This window comes from Alligator mississippiensis, chromosome 4 (genome assembly GCF_030867095.1).
Source record: "Alligator mississippiensis isolate rAllMis1 chromosome 4, rAllMis1, whole genome shotgun sequence".
NCBI lineage: Eukaryota > Metazoa > Chordata > Crocodylia > Alligatoridae > Alligator > Alligator mississippiensis.
In genome coordinates, this window is record NC_081827.1 from 135,030,022 (window position 1) to 135,049,000 (window position 18,979).

Here is an 18,979-nt window from a genome sequence, read left to right on the forward strand (position 1 = left end):
GGATTTGGAATTCATGTTTAACTTCCATAACAAAATAGTATTTCTGACTGGTTCTAAACTGGTTTGAAACAAAAATAGTTGAACGTAAACCTTGTTAATCCATTATCTAACAAGAGTAACCAAATTGGGTAACAATGATATATAATTAGGGCTGTAAAATATCATATGGAGTTAAGAACTTTTAAACACTGGTTTTAAAAATAAACTGTAGACATTTTGCATATTGTGATTTTAGAGTTTAGCTTTGAGGCGGTCTTACTTTATTTCCTCTTTGACCTCCTTCCTTCTCTTGCCATAAAATAAAGTCCATTGTCATTTTTCCTGCCCTGTGGAGTTTGTGAAGCATGTTTTTTGCCATGTGGAAGTGAGGACCTCTGATAATCTGGTCTATCTGGACTCATTTGTAGTGGTTTTGCTTTTTAGTTTTCTGTCCTGTTAGGCAAGTAGCTTAAGGACTCTCTTTTACCTTGGCCTGTGCAAGCAGTGTCACCAGGGCTGTAATATATCTGCTAGAATGTGCCACAGGGCCCTGGCAGACATTGCAAATAAAGGCATGTATGCCTGGCAGGAGGCATGATTGTGGGATCCAGCATCAGATCTTATCGTGCTTTATGGCTGGTGCAGGGAGAAACTGGGATCACAATCCTGGGCTTCCCCTGCACTGTCAAGCAGCAAACTCCTACAGTTGGGAGCTCTGTCGGCTGATGGGGTCCAGCTGTGGGGACACACTATGCACCCCCAGGTTAGGAGCCCCAGGCTCATCTGGGCTCCCAACCATTCACCAAGATGTGCCCCTGCAGCTGGGAGCTATCAGCTGATGGGGTTCCCTGCCTTGGGGGTGTACCCTGTGGCTTGAAAATCTAGCCCGGCTACATGGTCAGAATAACAAAACAGAATACCTTGTCATAGAAAGTACTATCATTTCCTCTATTTCATTCAGTGCCGGCATGGAATACCAGTCTATGTTGCTCTCAAATCTGGTTTTATTGCATTAGTACCAGATCAGTTTAAAATGCATCTAAAACATGTGTACCAGAAGCAGCATCAAGTACCACAACAAATAAAAGCCTTTATCTAAGAAGGCTGTAAAGTGTGTGCGTGTGCACATGCACTAAATCCAGACTTTGTATTCACTTCTGCTTCCTTGAGTCAATTTGTGTACAATATCTTTTGGTATGATTATGATGTTTAACTCACTAGTTTCCAGTGCCATATATATAGTAAAGGGAGAAAGAATTAAAACAGACTAGAGACCTAATTGTGGAAGTGACACTTTTAAACAAGTCATAACTAGCTTTTTTCCAGCAGGAGGAGCACTGTGCTGTGGCACATTTTTTTCTAATATAATAATGTAGCTGCGAAAGAAATCATCTTGTAATTACAATGGTGCTCTTGCAACCAAATTATTTTGTTAAAAAAGAAATTAAGGTCAGCTTTTGTGATAAACTAAATTTGAAATGGAAGTCTTTTATTTTACGTGCCATTTTTGTAAATTTCTGAAACTTGCTTGAGAATATTTACAGTTATCAGGGGGACAAGAAAGACAATTGCTTATTGAGGTGTAGGTGGAAATGTGTTTCTGTAGGGGGTCTTAAGCATAATTCTGTGAGGGATAGGTGAGTGGGAATGGAGGGAGAGGGAGCTTCCAGCATTTTTTTTCTGGGCCAGTGGTACCCAACCTTCTGGCTCTGTGGGCCATATGGGTAGTATAGGGATCTGTCCACAGGTTTGGATTCCACATGGGGTCAGAGCATGGAGTTCGTTCTTGGGTGTGATCTTGCATGTAGGCCCAATCCTGCCATACCCTGGATGTGGCCACATGCCTGGATCTGGCTGCAGAGTGACCGTGTGCTATATTATCCAGCCCATGAGACCCCACCAAACCTGGACATTTGGCAGCCTGGGAACAGCATTTAATACTCCTATTTCCCCCCTGTGCCAAATTTATGGACTCTTGAGGATCCCCACAGATTGGATGATACTGCTCTGCAGGCTGAATGTGGCCCACAGGCTGGTGGTTGAGCACCACTTTTTCTAGGTCATTGAAGGACAATTTATAGTAAGATCTTAAGAGACCTAGCTTCATAGTCTGTTAAAGAACTTAATTGACTACTCCAAGAAAAGATAGTAATCTGACATTAAAGAGAAACATACTGAGACACTTTCAGCAGTTTTGTATTCTACAGTTATTTTCCTGTGTTCTGTGCTTGTTTCAAACAGGACAAAATCTGTGTCCAACTCTAAGGTACTGGTACAGCAGTATTCCCAATGCTGTTCTCAGCTTTCCTTACAGAGCTCTAAAATCCTTCTTGGCTAAAAACAAATAGTTGTTATATCCACATTATGTTTTAACTTCACTAATATTTGGAGAAAAAGGTATTATGGCTCTGAAATTATATTCACAAATGATTGAGAATATTGGTCAGATCAGCTGAAAACTACTGTTACCATGGGTAAAGAAAAGCACTAACCAAAAAAAAAAATCCATAAACAATGCACTTTCTTGTTTACAGGGAATACTCAACAAATATTCAACCATCTCAATCAGTATTTTTGTTGATTATCTGAGTATTAATGTTTTTGGACATGTGTTGAACTATCTTCAATTGAAAATAATGGAATTGTTCTTGCAAAGAATCTACAGGAAACCCTCAGGATTCGCAGGTTCAGCATTTGTGGTTTCAAACACTCGCGAATGTCGAACCCATATTTTAAATACACTTTAAACACTTACCGGAGCACCTCAGGAGGTGTTTGCTGCCGCCTCTGGAGCCAGGTCCCCACCCCAGCCGCCAGATTTGGCCATTCGCAGGGATCACGGAAACATATCCCCCATGAATGTCAAGGATTGCCTGTATTTTAGTGTTTTCCTCCAAAGAATATCTTTCATAGATCTTGTACCTTCCCTTCAAAGATGGCCAGAGGGTGAAAGAAGGCAGCTGTAGCAGCTGCCCCATAGCCATTATTAACATTGACTATGTTAGCATTATGAACCTGCCTTTTTAGCATTGCTCTGCTTCCATTAGTACTTACATATGACTTCCAAGAGGAACAGATTTCCCTAAAGTATTCATGCCCCATTTCATGCTTAGATTTGGGTTTGTTTGGTTTTTTTTGTTTCTTTTATGGAGTTTGCTCAAATTTTAGAAAATATTTTTTCCCCTCCCCATCATTTCCTGATTTGCTTTTGCAGAAGAGGTCTTTCATTTTAACTCATGCAAAGCTAAAGGGTTGTTTAAAGTATACCTTGTATAAAATTTGATAATCAAGCTGTTCCCAATATCAGGTATTGCTCTAGGCCCATGGTTTTCAACCTTTTTTCATTTACAGATCCCTAAAAAAAAAAATGTAAATGGCGGTACAGACCCCTTTGAATTCTAAGTGTGGGTATTCATGTACTTTTGATTGATTGTAGTCATCTTTTGTGGACCCCTCAGGGATCCATGAACCACAGGCTAAGAACCACTGCTCCAGGCACTATTGGCTTGACCCAGATGGTGAAATGGGAAAAGGCCAGAAACAGGAAAGGCAGGAATACAGGTTTTTAGGAAGATATATATAAGGGACAGTGAACAAAGCCATTTTTCCAATGTGTTGAGCAGCTAGCACCTTTCTTGAGCTGCTGGATGCTCAGTGGTTTTGAAAATCATCAGGCCACCTTATTAAATATAGATTTAGGATTCTAAGTTTAGGCTTCTGGTTTGGTTTCTGTTTTTGGAAAGGGGAGGGGGGGAAGAATTTAGATCTATTAAATGTCTGAATTTTACTTTTTTGGTTATGTGGTGTGAAATAGGTGGGACAGTAGCAACATACCTGCCTACCATTAAAACTGTTTGGAAAGTTTTGCTTTATGCATAGGTATACCCCTGTGATTTGGATCTTAGCCAAGCAAAATTGTACCAAAAGTCTTTGCTGAAACAATAGATGTAGGGAAAGTGTTTTAGAATAAGAGCTGTAACAGTTCCAGCCATAGAGATTCCTGAGGAACACGTTTGCCATATATTCTATTTCCACAAATAATAGCAGTTGTCTTAATAATATTTTGCTGGTCATAATGTTTAAAGGTATCTCTAGATATATTTGTCCTCTTTCTTAAGAAGTATTTAAGCTTTACAGATGTTAAACACAGTAAGTGAAAGTCTTTTACTTAAGCTTCCTTGTCACAATGGAAAATGGGAGCTTGAGATGAAAAAAAAATCCCCAAATATTTTGCTAGCATTGAAATACAATTGTGCTCTATTAGTTCTTCTCACTGAGCTACTTAATTGTTCAGTAGTTCATTTTTTTTCTCTGTGATTATGATTTATTTATTTTGCTGTTAAAAGCGATTTATAGAGTAATTTTGATCTAGATTGTGATGTTGACCCTATGCCTAGAGTTACCATATATCTAGGTTTTGCCGGACACATCCTCTTTTGGATCCTTTAATCTCCCTCTGGGTGGTTTTTTGAAATCTGAACCAGTGCCTGGGATTTTGTTCTGCTCCACTGGCGGGAGCGGGGGAAGGGGGTTTGGAGGCAGTGGACTCTTGTGTATCTGCGTGCATGTATGCTCATGGCTGGCATGCAGCCAAGCCAGGTCATGGGAGCAGCCCCAGCAGCTGGATGTAGGTAAATTTGTGGGGGGTGGATATGGGAGGGTCAGGGCTAGGGGACTGTCCAGGGGGCTGTGGAGGGGTGTGTGTGTGTGTGTAGGGGATGAGTGTGCTAAGGGGGTTGGTGTCTGCTGGCACTGGGGGAAGCTGCCTGGGCACTGGGGCTGCGGTAAGGTGGGAGAGTGTGGGGAGGGTGTGGGGGAGCAGCAGTGAGCTCTGTGGCCAGGTTGCCAGCACTGAGGCCATTGCCGTTGTTCGTGGGGCCTGGCCACCTGGGAGTTGCTGCCCAGGGGTGCCATACCCAGGCCACCTAGCGTGGCACTGGAACCCCAGCGTAGGGTGGGAGGTGTCAAGGGCATCTATCCTGCCTGTTCCAGGGCTGGATTCATTGTGCTGCCTTCTGCACAAATTGGTGTTGCTACGCTCTGTCCTGGTCAGGATGGGCACAGCTGGGGGCCCCCTCCAGCAGGACTGGGGTGAGCAGAGGGCTGTGGGTTGGGACTGAGGGGTACCAGCATAGCCTGGGGGGTGAGGGACTATGGTTCAGGAGTGAGGGGCACCAATATGGCCAGGGAGCTGCAGGTCGGGAGTGATGGGCAGCAGCAGGCATGGGGGCGGGCATCAGGTCGTGGCGGGGAAACCTCACTCCCAACAGGTGTCCTCTTTTTTGGAACTGGAAATATGGTAACCCTACCTACACAAGAAAATAAAGATATACAGCAATATTCCCTTATCCTTGCAATGGCTTCATGGACCTTGAATACGTGCCCCGAGGTATAAGTAGGTGATGATTATTCATTTACTTTCCTCTGGATGGGCATGACAGAGTGGGGAATGGCTCTCAGCATATCTGTAACATCCCTCTCCCCAGCCAGGGCTGTGTAGGGAACACTGAGTAAGCTGTTGTTGATTCTCCATGTAGCTAGTAGCAAGTTGTCCTCTGCTTACAGCAAGAAGGAAAGTAAAGAGAAGAAATGTTACTAAAGTTCTTTTTTGTATCCTAGTATTGCCAGGGGCTGGTCCTGGGGTGTTGTACCTTCCATTCTGTCACTTAAATGCAGTTTTGTTGAAGTCATAATCCTGTCTTCACTTCCTGTCATCTAGAATAATATAAAGCTCTATTTTTTCTGTAAATGATGACTTTTTAAATTCGTAGTGCCAGAGAAGATCAACTTGGCTACTGAGAGCCTAGCCAAAGAAATAATTATCTGGTTGAATCAATAATATGCAAATATGATTCTGTCTTTCATACCCAACCAAACTTTGCATCTGTAATCCCAAATCATATTTACCCAAGAATAATGTAAATTCTTGCAGCCAAAGTTCATTTGACCGCACACTTCTTTACAGGATACCTGCGGATAACAAATTGGTGTCTTCCAGGCGGTGTTTGTGTCTTTAAAGTGGGACACTTGCATTGGATAAACTCAAAGAAAGAAAACATTTGCACAGAAGTAATTTTCTCAGTTAGTAATTTTCTGTATTCCTACTGTTGAAAGATTTTACTGACTTTTTGTTAAAACTCTATCCTTTATGGCAGTGCGTTGCCTAAGCTATCATCCTTCAGAGAAGAGATAACATTGCATTTGTCACTAGCTTTGTGGAAGAAATTTTTAATTTTAATATGTTGTTTATGGGTTTGGGGGAAGAGGGTCTTGTTAGGTATAGATATCTTTTGACAATTTGCAAGAATAGCACACAAGTGGACTTGGTGCCGGTCCTTCCTTTTTTGATAGTTGATGGTTTTCCATTAACTTTCTGACCTTAAAATCAGATTTATCAACAAAAGTATGTTGCATGTACTTCTGTGTTCAGAAATGTAGCCTTTCCTTTACAGGAAGCACTGGTTACAATTCGGCTCCTTGATGTTCTCTGTGAAATGACTTCAAACAACAGACAGCTAGAACATCTGCAAACTTGCCCTGGTTTGCTTGAGACAGCTGTTGGTGAGTTGGAAAGCCACAGGCTTTATTAACTACTGGCAGACTTCAAAACTCTAGTGCTGAGCATGAAAACATGTTTTTCACAAGTGATGGTAATTATGATTCTGACCTTTTAATAAAATAAATAAATAAATAAAGCATTGTATTAATCCACATTTTCAAATATTTGATTTGTCTCTGAACTTTCTGCTGCTCTACTGGCTCAGAACCTCATTACCTCTCTTTGCCCAAAGAGCCTTTATTCACCTCTCTGCAGTGCTATTTATATGATTAGGTAACAGACGACAGTTTTCTATGTTATTACACTGTCTGAATGTATGTTGAAGAAGTTCCTCTAAAAATAAAAAAAAAAAATAATTGGACTTGTCTTACATCTGCCTTTATTTTGGAAGCTGAAATAGAATATAGCACTAAGGTACTCATTAATTAAATCTATTTACCGTAATCAGTTCATCATTAAAATAAAAGCCTTGTACTCTAAAAGAAAACTTAAACCAGTCAGGAGAGACTGCCGTAAGGGTGGAGAGTAAAAAACTGAACATAGTAACTTTTGCCCTTCCAAAGTTAGTTGAACTTCATGTTGCTATACATAGATGTTCTATGTAGCCTATAAAGCTCTGATGTTAATGTAAGAAATATTTTATTGAACATTTTGCACTGACTTTGGAAGCTTATATGACTCAATTGATATATACAGAGGCCTACCAAAAAGACATCTAAAGCAGATCTGTTTCACTGTACACCTTCACTTGTCTTCAGCTAATTTTTAGCAAAGCTCGAAAGTTTGTTACCACTTCCACAAAGGAGGGGACTCATGCTAAGATGCACTTAACATCTTGAAAAATCACAAAATATCTATGTGAGTCGTCGTCTTAACAAAGGCACAGAAGGAGAATTCTGAGGAATTAAAGATCATTCCATCAGTTTTACCAATTTATATTCCAGGACTCTTCCCACTGACTGTGCTCAGGTTGACTTTTCTGCATAGCTGTCTCCAATCTAACTGAACACAGGTGCAGGCTAGAACTAACCATGTATGACCCTTTATAGTTTGCAGACATTTCAAGCTGATAGGAAAAAAAGCATCTCTCATTGATTCTATATTGGTCTACATGCACGCAGCAAAAGTCATTTGGTTGTTGCAGGATTAGCTTAAGTGTGCAAGACTCAAACAGTGTACAGCACTACCATTGTTTGTAGTTAAATCTTAAAGTAAGAACATATCTAAGGTTTGGGATGATGGGGAACAAGCGTCACCAGATTATGAAAATAAATCTTGTTACCCTTAGGTAACATATTGCAAATGGCTTTGTATTCAAATTAATCCAGGTTACAGAAGAGTTAAAGTTTAGAAAGGATCAGAAAAAGCTTTTAAATTCAATACAAAGTTACAATCAAGATTTTTTTTTTTTTTTTTCCTACCAGTGTTGCTGGGCTTTTGGTTATAGCTGTGTTGGTCTGAGGACATAGATATCACATCTACTCAAAGAACCTTGCCTGCCTTTTTTCCTACCAGTTGCATTTAAGCACAGGACTAAGTCATGCATTAATGTTACTGATTGATTTCCATTAGATCTGTTGTAATTTTCAAGGCAGTATGTTCAGAGCCCAGATAGCTAATGCACATCATTTATTTGGAGCTTAGTAGTACTCCAGGAGAGATGGCTGTTTTGACTGAATGTCTGACTAGGCTAGTGGGGTTCATTCAGTGGCATGTGGGGCATAGTAGATGGAAGCACTTTTTTTTTCGAGTCAGAGAAAAAGGTTTCCTAGGAGACAGCTGCCACATGCCATTTCTAAACCTTGAAACAGTAGAATCCTGCCATGCATGGTGGCTGCCAAGGCTGCTTCTCTTCCTGCATCTCTCTTTCTTTAAGAAACATTGATCATTGCCTTTGCTTCCTTGTAGTGAACTGGGGAGGCTTTCCCCCTCATTCATTGGCTCTTGTTCCCTTTCTGTAAAGGCAGTATGTTTCCTTCCCTTTAAGTATAGGATCAAGCACAGGAAAGTTACTGGAACTCTCCCATATGTGTTAGTGTTTGGAGAATGCTGAGATATGTGAGAGAGAGAAGAAACACAGCAGGTCTAGAAAACAAGCTAAGAGCAGGGAGACAATTTTAATTAATTTAAAATTGGTAAACAAGTTTGAGGCCAAACAGAATGGTTGGCTGTCTTGGCATTATTTGTGGGGCTCAAGCTTTAAATAACTGCCATCTTTCCCTAAAGTAGGTGATTCCTTCCCCCCAATCCCAAAGTTCTGCCTAATTCAAAATGACCTGCTGACTTGAGGTGGCCATCCTTCCTCTGCATACATGAAGCCATTAAATTCTATGGTTTGGCAGGGCACTGTTGGTGCCTGCCACTTTAAGGGCTGAGCCAAGCAGCCAGCAGGTGCTTGATTGTGGTGGCCATTTTAGATCTCTGGCCTCCTATATAAACAGAGCAGTTCCCTTCTGGCAGACCAGTCAGAAACATTGCCTGGCTGCAAGGCTGCATGCAACATCTGGAGGTAAGGGCAGGAGCTTAAGGGGGTGGTCAGGAGGCTCCTGGTCCTGGGCATGACCTAAAACTGCACCCTGCTGGGAGTGGGTGGCCTGGTGGGGCTCCCAGTGGTGTGGGACCCCCAGGAAATGCCAGGCCAGTTACCACCCCGGTGAAAGGTGGGTCAGAGCACCTTAACTCCAGCCCCCTCCTTCGGGGTGGGTCATTAAACATCAGAGGTAGTTGGGGCGAGGTATGGCCGTGGCCACCTGATCTCTCTGTGGGGCAAGACCCTGAGGAGTGAGAGGGGGGCCAGGCATGGCTGCAGTCATCTGAGCCCTGTGTGGTGCAAGACCCCAAGGAGCGAGGGGGGGGGCAGGCACGGCTGCGGCCACCTGAACCCATTTGGGGTACAAGACCCCGAGGAGATGGAGCCCCAGGGAGGGGGCAGCCCCAGTGAGGGGGTGGAAATGTGGAGCTCTAGTGAGGGGCAGAGATGTGGAACCCCAGCGAAGGTGGGGAAACCCAGAGGGCTAGGAGCCCAGTATGTGTGTGGGTGAGGGTATAGAATTGACCCTGTGCAAGGGGGTGGAGTGTGACGGGCCCTAGTGAAAGGAGGTGGGTATGAATGTGTGTGCATCTGAGGCCTGACAATGAGGCCTAAGCTTGGTCTGGCTGTAATCTGGGAGCATTGTAATCTGGATGCCATCTGCGAAGCTTGGTCTACGGTGTAGGGGAGGAACAGAGCCGCAGATAGCGCCCCCTGGCATCAGGGCAAGAATGGGCAGCCTCCCGTTTAATTAACCACCTCAATTATATTCCATCAAGGCATGGCAGAAGAGACAGGTGGGCGGCATGTGCTGAGGCAGGTGGGGAAACTAGCACTGTGGCTAGTCCGGGGGTCCCACTTTGCCACATATAGTAGAACATTTTAAAAGCTTTCAAAAAATTAGTCCACCAAAGCTTCAGAGATCTTCCCACCTTCTAAGTCAGCTGTTTGGGATGGAAAAAAATTTGTGGCCTGTAGTTTTTTGTTTTTGTTTTTTTTATTTTAATTTCAACCCAAATCATACTGAACCTTTTGTACCAGAAATGTAGCCACACTTTGAGTAGAAGGAGGGCCAGACTTTTTCCAGGGAGATTCATTGCTGCAACCTATTTTTGTTTTATGCTTTTGCGAATATTCTGCAAACATATTCTGTGCCTGTATGTTGCATTTTAGGAAAATATCTCTGGGGATTGTTAGAGAGATTGTAAACTCTTGGGACAAAGAGAATCATTGTTTAATATGTGCATCTCGCTAGGTACTGCTGCAATTTAAAGGTTAAAAATATTTCCCATTGGTGGGATTTTTCAGAAGCATAATTCCCTTAGACTTGAATGTTCCACTCTTTCCTTGTCCTTTTTTGAACTGTTCTGAAGGCTTGTGTATTGTAGGGTACAGAATGAAGGGAGGCAAAACAAACATTTCAGAAAGTTCAGTTCTTCTAAAATGGAGAAAAAATGAGCACAAGTGAGGGACAGTATCAATAAGAGTGTGAGAGTCATTAGTAATTTAGGGGTTTGGCTTCGGAGATGGGAGTGCAGAAAATTGAACTCAACCTAAAAATAAATAAGAGAGAAACATCCTCCTGATTTCAGGACTGTTTTGTATCTTACACTGGTACTTAAATTAAGAAGCAGAGTGGAATTGACAGACTGAGGTCCAACACATTCTTGAATATCTGGAATTTATTTCATTTGGTGTATGTTGTTGATGTTCCAAAAAAAATAAAAGCAAAAAAAGCAAGCTGATCAAAGCACCAAGCTTATCAAGATCTATGATGGTTTGAACCTGGAAATATATTCAAATGTATGTTTTCTTTCTTATGCAGATACTTTGCGGTTAACTCACCTTGCTGGGAAGCAAGCTACAAATGTCTTCACTGCCACTCATTCTGTGACAGGGGAGGGAGAAATTTCCCATCCGGCTGTTGGTTTTAAATCTCACCTCATTCGCTTGATTGGAAATTTATGTTACAAGAATAAAGAAAACCAAGACAAGGTATGATAGTTTTCCATGCAAGTCTTGCATGTAATCAGATATGCACATTTGAGATGAACTATATTTGTTAGTCATTAATATAACTGATCTATTAGTGCTGGAAATAGAGGAAGTAATTTTGCTGCATTACTTCAGAATTATGTCACCCAAAAGATACATATGTTGTTATCATAATATAAATATATTCATCAATAACAAAAGTAGTTATCATGAATATTTTAATTTTACCTTGCTATCTCTCCCCAACAGTCAACAAACTCAGGTTCCTTTCTCCTTTTCCCCCTCCACACCAGATTACAGTTACTGAAAAAGAAGATAAACCCCAATCTGGCTTGGGGAGGGGACTGTTGTTTAATTTTTCAGTCAGTCTTTGTATTGTGGGTCATTCACCTCCTACCCCCCCATAATTCTCTTCTGCTTTTGAGGTACAAGCCTAGTTCTGCCATACCCTTTCTCTTAGTAGAGTCTCATCTCTCTCTGCTAAGTTTTCAATAAGATGTGGTTTTGCTCCAGACTTGACTGCTTTTCTGTCTGAGATAGGCCAACCTTTCACAAAAAGTGCTTTAACCCTTAAATGTGTTATGTAGTAAAGCCTTACCAGAATCTGACAGATTTCGCTATAAGGCAAGTTAATCAAAGGGCTCCTATGTGTGTTATGATTCACTGGTAGTATTCAGTTTTGTGAGAGATCAACTGGGTAGCTTTTTCTCAGTTAGTCTAAACAGCATCATAGACTGTCATGAAGGCTTTGACAAATTGCAGCTTTCTAATACTTCTCTAGTTCTTTCATCAAAGATTTTTTTCAGTTCATAAGTGCTACAGAAACTTTATATTTTATGAACGAATGCTTTCTATCTAGTCCTTTTATCTGTCCCCCTTTCCCCCTAGAACATTCATGGCATGTGTGCAGTAAGTTAAGTTCAAGTGTATCAAGTTAAGCCACACCCCCTCCATGAATGCCACTCTACTTTTCACTTCCTCCCTGATCTAAACACAGTGACTGCTGGTGGCATTTGTAGCATGTGTGCCACAGTTTGAACACCCCTGTGCTAAAGGGTAGGTGTTACAACAGCTGTGTTTCTGGCTCGTGATGGCTGGAGGTTTACATTCCAGGACAGGTGGCAACTTAACAGAAAATTTTTTTGGGTTTTTTTTGTGGGTATTACATTTTATTGGACCCACTGCATCATTGGGATAGATTTAGACAGACTTTTGGGTATCACAGTATGCTTTTGGTCTAAATCTATCCCAACCATGTAGTGAGTCCAATAAAAGATATCACCCGCAAAAAAAATTCCTGCCTCTGCTTATTTCCTGGACTGTCATAGCTACTACATTACTTCGACACTACCAACGTAAAGGAAAGAAATGTCCACAGAAAAAAATTAAAAGAATAATAGAATGGATGACTTGGAGGACTTATGCTGGGATATACAGAATTTTACTTCCATCTCAGGTATCCAGATTGGGCCCATGTCACCAGAAACCAAAAGTACCAGAGGTAATATTGATTGCTGCTGTTCCAAGCTATGTGCAGGGAATTAATTTTGAGTAATTCCACATTGCTGGGACACAAAATCAGTGCTTCTAAGATGCTGCCATTTCTTTCTTTGATTCCTTCATTTTACAAGGGATAGTATTCTCTTTTGTATTAATGTGAGATCAGATCTGTTTCTGGGGTTGGGTGGGAAGAATGGCCTTTCACTATTGTAAGGCATGTATGGTTAGTCCTTTTACCTTTTTTTTCTTTTTATCTGAGTCTGTATGGTAAAAGATTTAATGTCTGAATATTTAGTACAGATATTTTTGTTGCTTTGCTTTTGTCTCTGGTCATATATGTACCAGATTGTACTCAGATGATAAATGAGGAGTATTTCACTCATAAGAGTCCTTTTTTTAAAACTTTGTTTTGCTGCAAACTTATCATTATATTTTATTCAAACATACCCAGAAGTATTGGGCACACAATTCCTATTGTTGCCAGTAGGGACTTGGCATGTATGTCACCTTTAAACTTTATTGAAAACCCCATTCTAAACTATTTTAAAGCTTCTTGTTCATGATCCTAAGACCCTATTTTTGTGCCCCCTGAAAACTCCAGAGATGTCCATAGCCTGATTTCCAGCAGGCATTTACATGTATACTTGCTTATTTTAAATTGGTGCTAATAATGGCACTTCTCATCTTTCAAGCACTTCACAAGCATTAACTGCTTAACTTCCTAACAAGGGTATATAAGTAAATACTATCCAACTGCACACATGGGGAAAGTGAACTACTGAGACTTCAAGGAGTAGTTTAAAACTGCCAACACTGGAGCTAGGATTGGATGAAAACAGAATTATATGCTAGACTGACAGACCTCTCTTTAAACATTGTTTCATAATGCTTATCTTATTACAACTGAGAGGAGAGGGCTAGCTAGTTGCAGACTTACACAACACTGTTTCTTATATCAAAGTGAAGACCATTTCATACAATGCAGCTTCTGTTGATATCTCAGACAAATATCTTTGATCAGTATTCCAGAAAGAGCTCTGCCTTCACTAATTGTGTTTGGGTTAACTTGTTAGTATAACTTTGTTAGCACAGTGGGGACAGTGACTTCAGTACGTTTTTGTGCTCTGCTCAACATATTGTCCTGGTCAGGACTCCTAAGCAGCTCTGTATTGCTACTGTTAACACTTTAAGATTCTCCTTAAGAAAGTTTCTTCTACACTTTGCTCTTTGTCTCTAACAGTCCTCATTACTGCTAGTCCCCACACAACTCTTCCCATGGCAGCAATGCCTAAAAATAGTTGCATATAAAGGGCTTCAGAAGTCCACTGATATTTACCACAATATTTAGTTATGCTCAAAGGTGATCTGTGTGACTTGTTCTTAAAACATTGGTGACCACAGGCATTCTGAGTTAAATGGTGGCATGCTTTAAGCCCTGTGCATGGACAACCATAGGCATGTCCAAACAAGTGCACACATGCAGGGGCATATGTTTGCTGTGGCACAAATAGCAACAGCACATTTGTGCCTCTGCTTTGTGTCCCAGGGCATGCCCCTGCACATACGCATCAAATTGTCCTGGGTGGAGTAGGAGGACTGGGGCCAGCACCTGAACTGGCCCCAGCAGTCCTACCTGGGGTTGTGGGGCCTCCTAGGGCAGCAGTGGTGCTGGTTCAGCTGCATGGATTCTGGCTGGCAGCCAGAGCATGGCTTTGGATGGCCAGACTCCATTTCTGGCAGTGTACACTCCTGCCATGTGCACCGCACCATTTTTTTTTTTTGTTTCGTTTTGGGCTTCTTTTGGTGCTGCTTTTTTTGATTCTGGGGTCTCCCAGCGTTAAATTTTGGCACCACACTGTAAATTGGCAGTGTGGAAAATAGGTGCATATGTGCTGCATGCGGTTTGTGGCACCTCAGACAGCTTTGAGGTGCCACAAACTACATGTGTGCACTCATCTGGATGCGCTCCATGGTTTTACTGCCAGAAGAGCAGGCTGTGGAGCTGAACTTTGTGCTGGCCCTATATTTTATGTAGAATACAGGCAGTCCTCAGACTTGCGACAAAATTAGTTCCTGAAAACCCCGTCTTAGGTCGAAACCTTGTAACTCAGAACAATTTTCTCATAAGAAATAATGTTATAAACGGGGGATTGGTTCCTGAACCAAGGCCCAATACCCTATTTTCACTAAAAATACCCCAGAATTTTGTACTTGATCAATTATAGATGAGTAATATAGCTACGTTAATGTATTTATATTGTAAATAGTAATCATATTGATTTGGAAGGACTTCTTTGAGGTGATTTTGCTGAACTTTTTTAAAGGCTCTTGGTTGGACTTTTTGGAGGGTTCTTGGCTGGAGTCTTCTCGGGAGTCTTGGCTGCAGGTTTTTCTGGAGTCTTGTCTGCTTTCTTAAAGAAAGTGTTCAAGGAAGTTTGGACATGTTCTCCAGGGAGATGAGCGATGCAGCGAACTTGTTCGCTGGCGTCACATTGCATTGGATCAAGCATTGTAAAATTGAAACTGATGTCATAAAGTTGAAACGGTGTCAGTTTATAAATGTAAATGTGAAATGTTGTAATGCAAAACATTGTAAGTCAAGGACTGTATATCTGAGGAACACAGGGGCAGAGTCAGTGCAGCATGCAGGCTAGAGATGAGAGGTAATGGCTTTGCAAAACAAATATCCTTCTCTTTTTTATTGCTGTCTCCCCCTAATCTCCCCTCCCACACCATGCACACACCTGCCATGTGGATAGCTAGTAGACAGGATTAAGAAGGTGATTTGTGGGAAATGGTGGGAAATATGGGGGCGAAACTCATGAGTGGGAAAAAAAATACTGCCTCTGTATTTGTATTAAAAACTATTGTTTAGCTTTCAAAACGTGTATATAGTGTTAACCCTATGCTATAATCTTGATGGAAACATTCTTGGCTTGGTCTTTGTTAGCATTAGGAATGTATTGTTTATGTCTCTTTCTTTCTCATAGTTTTATTTTTTTGCAGTTGTGATAAGATATAGGAAAAACCCAAGGGTTTAAGCTGTAAAATGAGATGCTGTTAAAGTTGGTTGTTTGCAGCTGAGTCACTCCATTTATATATATTTTTTTTTTTTTGTGAAGCTAGGTTGATTGGTATAGCAAGGGAAGCATTGGACAAAATGTATAGGTCTGGTCACTATAAAGTATGCCTGCAGAGCACAGCATTAATTATGGTTGCTGTTTTGCCAAATACACCTGATGTGAATATGGATTGTCACTTGTTAATCAGGACTAGTAGGGAAAAATTCAGCCCTTCATAAGGACCTAATTAGGCCTGTATATTCCCCACCCTCAGCTGCCTGCTGAAGGAAAGAGCAGCCAAGAACTGCTATATCTGAGACAGCCTAACTGTGGCAGTCGTGGGGACAAGCATGGGACTTTCCTACAAAAAGAGAGAGAGAGAGACTATGGATTTTAGTTTGGATTTTGTTTTGTTTGGTGTCTTTTGTACCTCTCAGAAGGAGTCTGTGTTGCCCTACAGGAGGAGAAGAATGGAGGAGAATTCTTTTGAGCTTGAACACATATGACTGATTATTGGAGGTGTGGGAGCTTGTGTGAAGGGGAAACGTGGTAGAACTTGCAATGATATGCATGTAATCTGAGGCTGGGACTGATTTTGTTTTGTGTGTGTAAATGGTGCCTAAGGCAAGGGAATCTGGCTGGAGGCCTTTAGGCACAACCAGATTGTCAATAATAAGCAATAAATTATTTTTCCCTACTTTTGGCTCCTTTTCAGTAGAAAGTTAGCTTTTAGCTTTATTGTAGCTTTTGCTTAATATCACAAAAAAGAATGACTGAGTTAAGTTTTTGCTTTTTGCTAGAAATTCCTAGGTGTCCTGATTTGAACTTTCTCTCTTAAATTACTTTGATATTGATGGAAGGTGCTAGATGGCCTCTCTAAATACCAGTGTTCAAAATTGCAACATGTACATGATGGAACAATCTTTATCTAAATTGACCTGTCTCTTTGGAGGGACATTCTTTAAAGAATGAGATGATAGCTAATTTTCCATCTCTTTTATTTATCTGTCCAGAGGTATGTAAAATATAGGAGTTCTGACTGAAGCTTTTCTCACAGTTTGAATACCTGGAGTCCTATATGTTGTTCATGTTATTTCTTTGCTAAAATATATTCATTTAAAAAAATGTAATTTTATGCAAGTCAGCTCTAATCATCATCAGTTTTCAGCTTAATAAAACAAAGTTTTAAACATAGAGATGCATGTTTTTAAGTGACTGCCTTAGAGGCAAGTGTCTGTTACCATAACTTTCTTCTCTGCAGAGTATGTGGCACATCATTCTTGCTTTTGGTATTTTTAAGTTCTAGGTACAAACATGTTTCCATGCTTGTTTGACATATGCTAGTATTGTTGCAGTCAAAAGCGGGATTTGAACCTACTACAGTTATGGATTGACACGATACCTTGTTTGATTAATGACAGAAAGGCTTTAATAACTATACCACAAATGAGCTATAACACTAACACTAGCACTTTTGACAGAAAAAGAAACCTTCCCAATATTCATAAACTCATAGATTGCTAGGGGTTGGAAGGGACCTTGTAGGTCATTGGGTCCAGCCCCCCTGCACTAGGCAGGAAAAGACAACTGGGGTCAAGTGACCCCAGCGAGGTGACTGTCCAGTCTCCTTTTGAAGATTTCCAGGGTAGGTGACTGTACCACCACTGGAGGGAGTTTATTCCACAGACTGGACAGCCTAACTGTGAAGGAGTTGTCCTGGAATTGAGCTTGAAGCGGCCTTTCAGGAGTTTGTATCTATTGCTTCTCGTATTCCCCAGGGGTACCCTGGTGAACAGCTGTTCACCAAGTTCTTGATGTACTCCCCTGTTGTAGTGGTAAGCTGCTACCAAGTCCTCTCTCAGCCTTCTCTTCTATAGGCTGAAGAGGCCCAAGTCCCTCAGCCTCTCCTTGTATGGCTTGTCTTGCAAGTCCCTGATCATATGGGTGGCTCTTCTCTGGACCCTCTCAAGTTTTTCCATGTCCTTGTTGAAGTGCGGCATCCAGAACTGGATGCAGTACTTCAGCTGTGGTCTCACCAGTGTGGAGTACAGTGGGAGTATCACTTCCTTAGTTTTGCATGGGATACAACCGTTAATGCATGTCAGCATGCTGTTTGGCCTGCTGGCCATAGCATCGCACTGCCAGTTCATGTCCATGAGATGGTAAATCACTACGTCTAGGTCCCTTTCGGCCGTGATGCAAGTCAAATTGTCACCACCAAGCCTGTAGGTATGTTGGGGATTGTTTGCCCCCCAGATGGAGCATCTTACAGTTCTGAGTGTTGAACTTCATCTGGTTCCAGTCTGCCCAGCTCTCCAGCCTGTCCAAGTCCACCTGTATCTGCAACCTATCTTTTGGCATGACCACACTCTTCCATAATGTGGTGTCACCCGCGAACTTGGCCAGTGAGCTTTTCACCCCCACATCCAATACATTGATAAAGGTGTTGAAAAGCACTGGTCCAAGCACGGACCCCTCAGGGACACTACTGGCCACTTCTTGCCAGGACAACACAGATCCATTCGTAAGAACTCTCTGGGTCCTACCATGCAGCCAGCTTTCCACCCACTGAACTGTTGAGCAGTTAAGCCCGCTATTTTCCAATTTTTCCACAAGAATATCATGGGATACTAAATCAAAAGTCTTTTGGAAGTCTAGGTATATAATATCCTAAAGCCATTGTAAAAACAACTGAGTCTTGTCTCATCCTCCCATGAAAATCGGAGAAAATAGGGCTGGAAGAAACCTTGAAAAGTCTGCTTGTCCATGTCCCTGTCCCTGCTTTATTATGTAAATGTATTTACTTCAACCATATTTTAGTTGATTTTCCTTGATAATATCTCAGCTAACTGGTTATTTTTGGGGATGTTCAAACCCTAAAATTAGACAAAAGAAATTGTTCATTCCTCTTTTGCTTGCACCTAGATTTATAAAGATACCTAAAGTTTTGTAAAGTACAAGGCTAGAAACTTTAGTAACTCTAGGTGGCCAAAACTATTATACTTAACCCAAGAAAACAGAGATAAAAAGATGATCTATACTGTGGTTCATGCACAATTATTATAACAAACATCTGAGCACCCACAAATGAAAAGGAAGAGAAAGTTAGGTATGTTTAAAAAGGATCCTATCCAAACTACACACACAGTCTTATAAGATCAGCCCATTGTAAAGTCTGATGCAGTTTTTAGACGCGGGTGGGTGGAATGGTGGTTGGGAAACGATAGGGAAAAATAGAGGTTCATACTGAGGTTAGAACTATGGAAAACATGGAAAATTAATGAAATTCTCTGTTACAGTAATGGAAAATTTATAATCAATGGTATCTGACTCCATAAAACTGAAAAGAATCTG

General features: G+C 41.3%; 1 protein-coding gene across 2 annotated transcripts in view; it reads left to right on the forward strand.

Annotated features, from left to right (window-relative positions):
- The window catches only part of ATXN10 (ataxin 10), a 240,740-nt gene that overhangs the window by 114,510 nt on the left and 107,251 nt on the right, over positions 1 to 18,979 (forward strand). For both annotated transcript variants that reach the window (XM_006267426.4, XM_019482264.2), the window contains exons 8-9: positions 6,432 to 6,540; positions 10,894 to 11,063. In XM_006267426.4, coding sequence (XP_006267488.1) covers positions 6,432 to 6,540; positions 10,894 to 11,063 — 279 coding nt within the window. The remainder of the gene's footprint in view (positions 1 to 6,431; positions 6,541 to 10,893; positions 11,064 to 18,979) is intronic.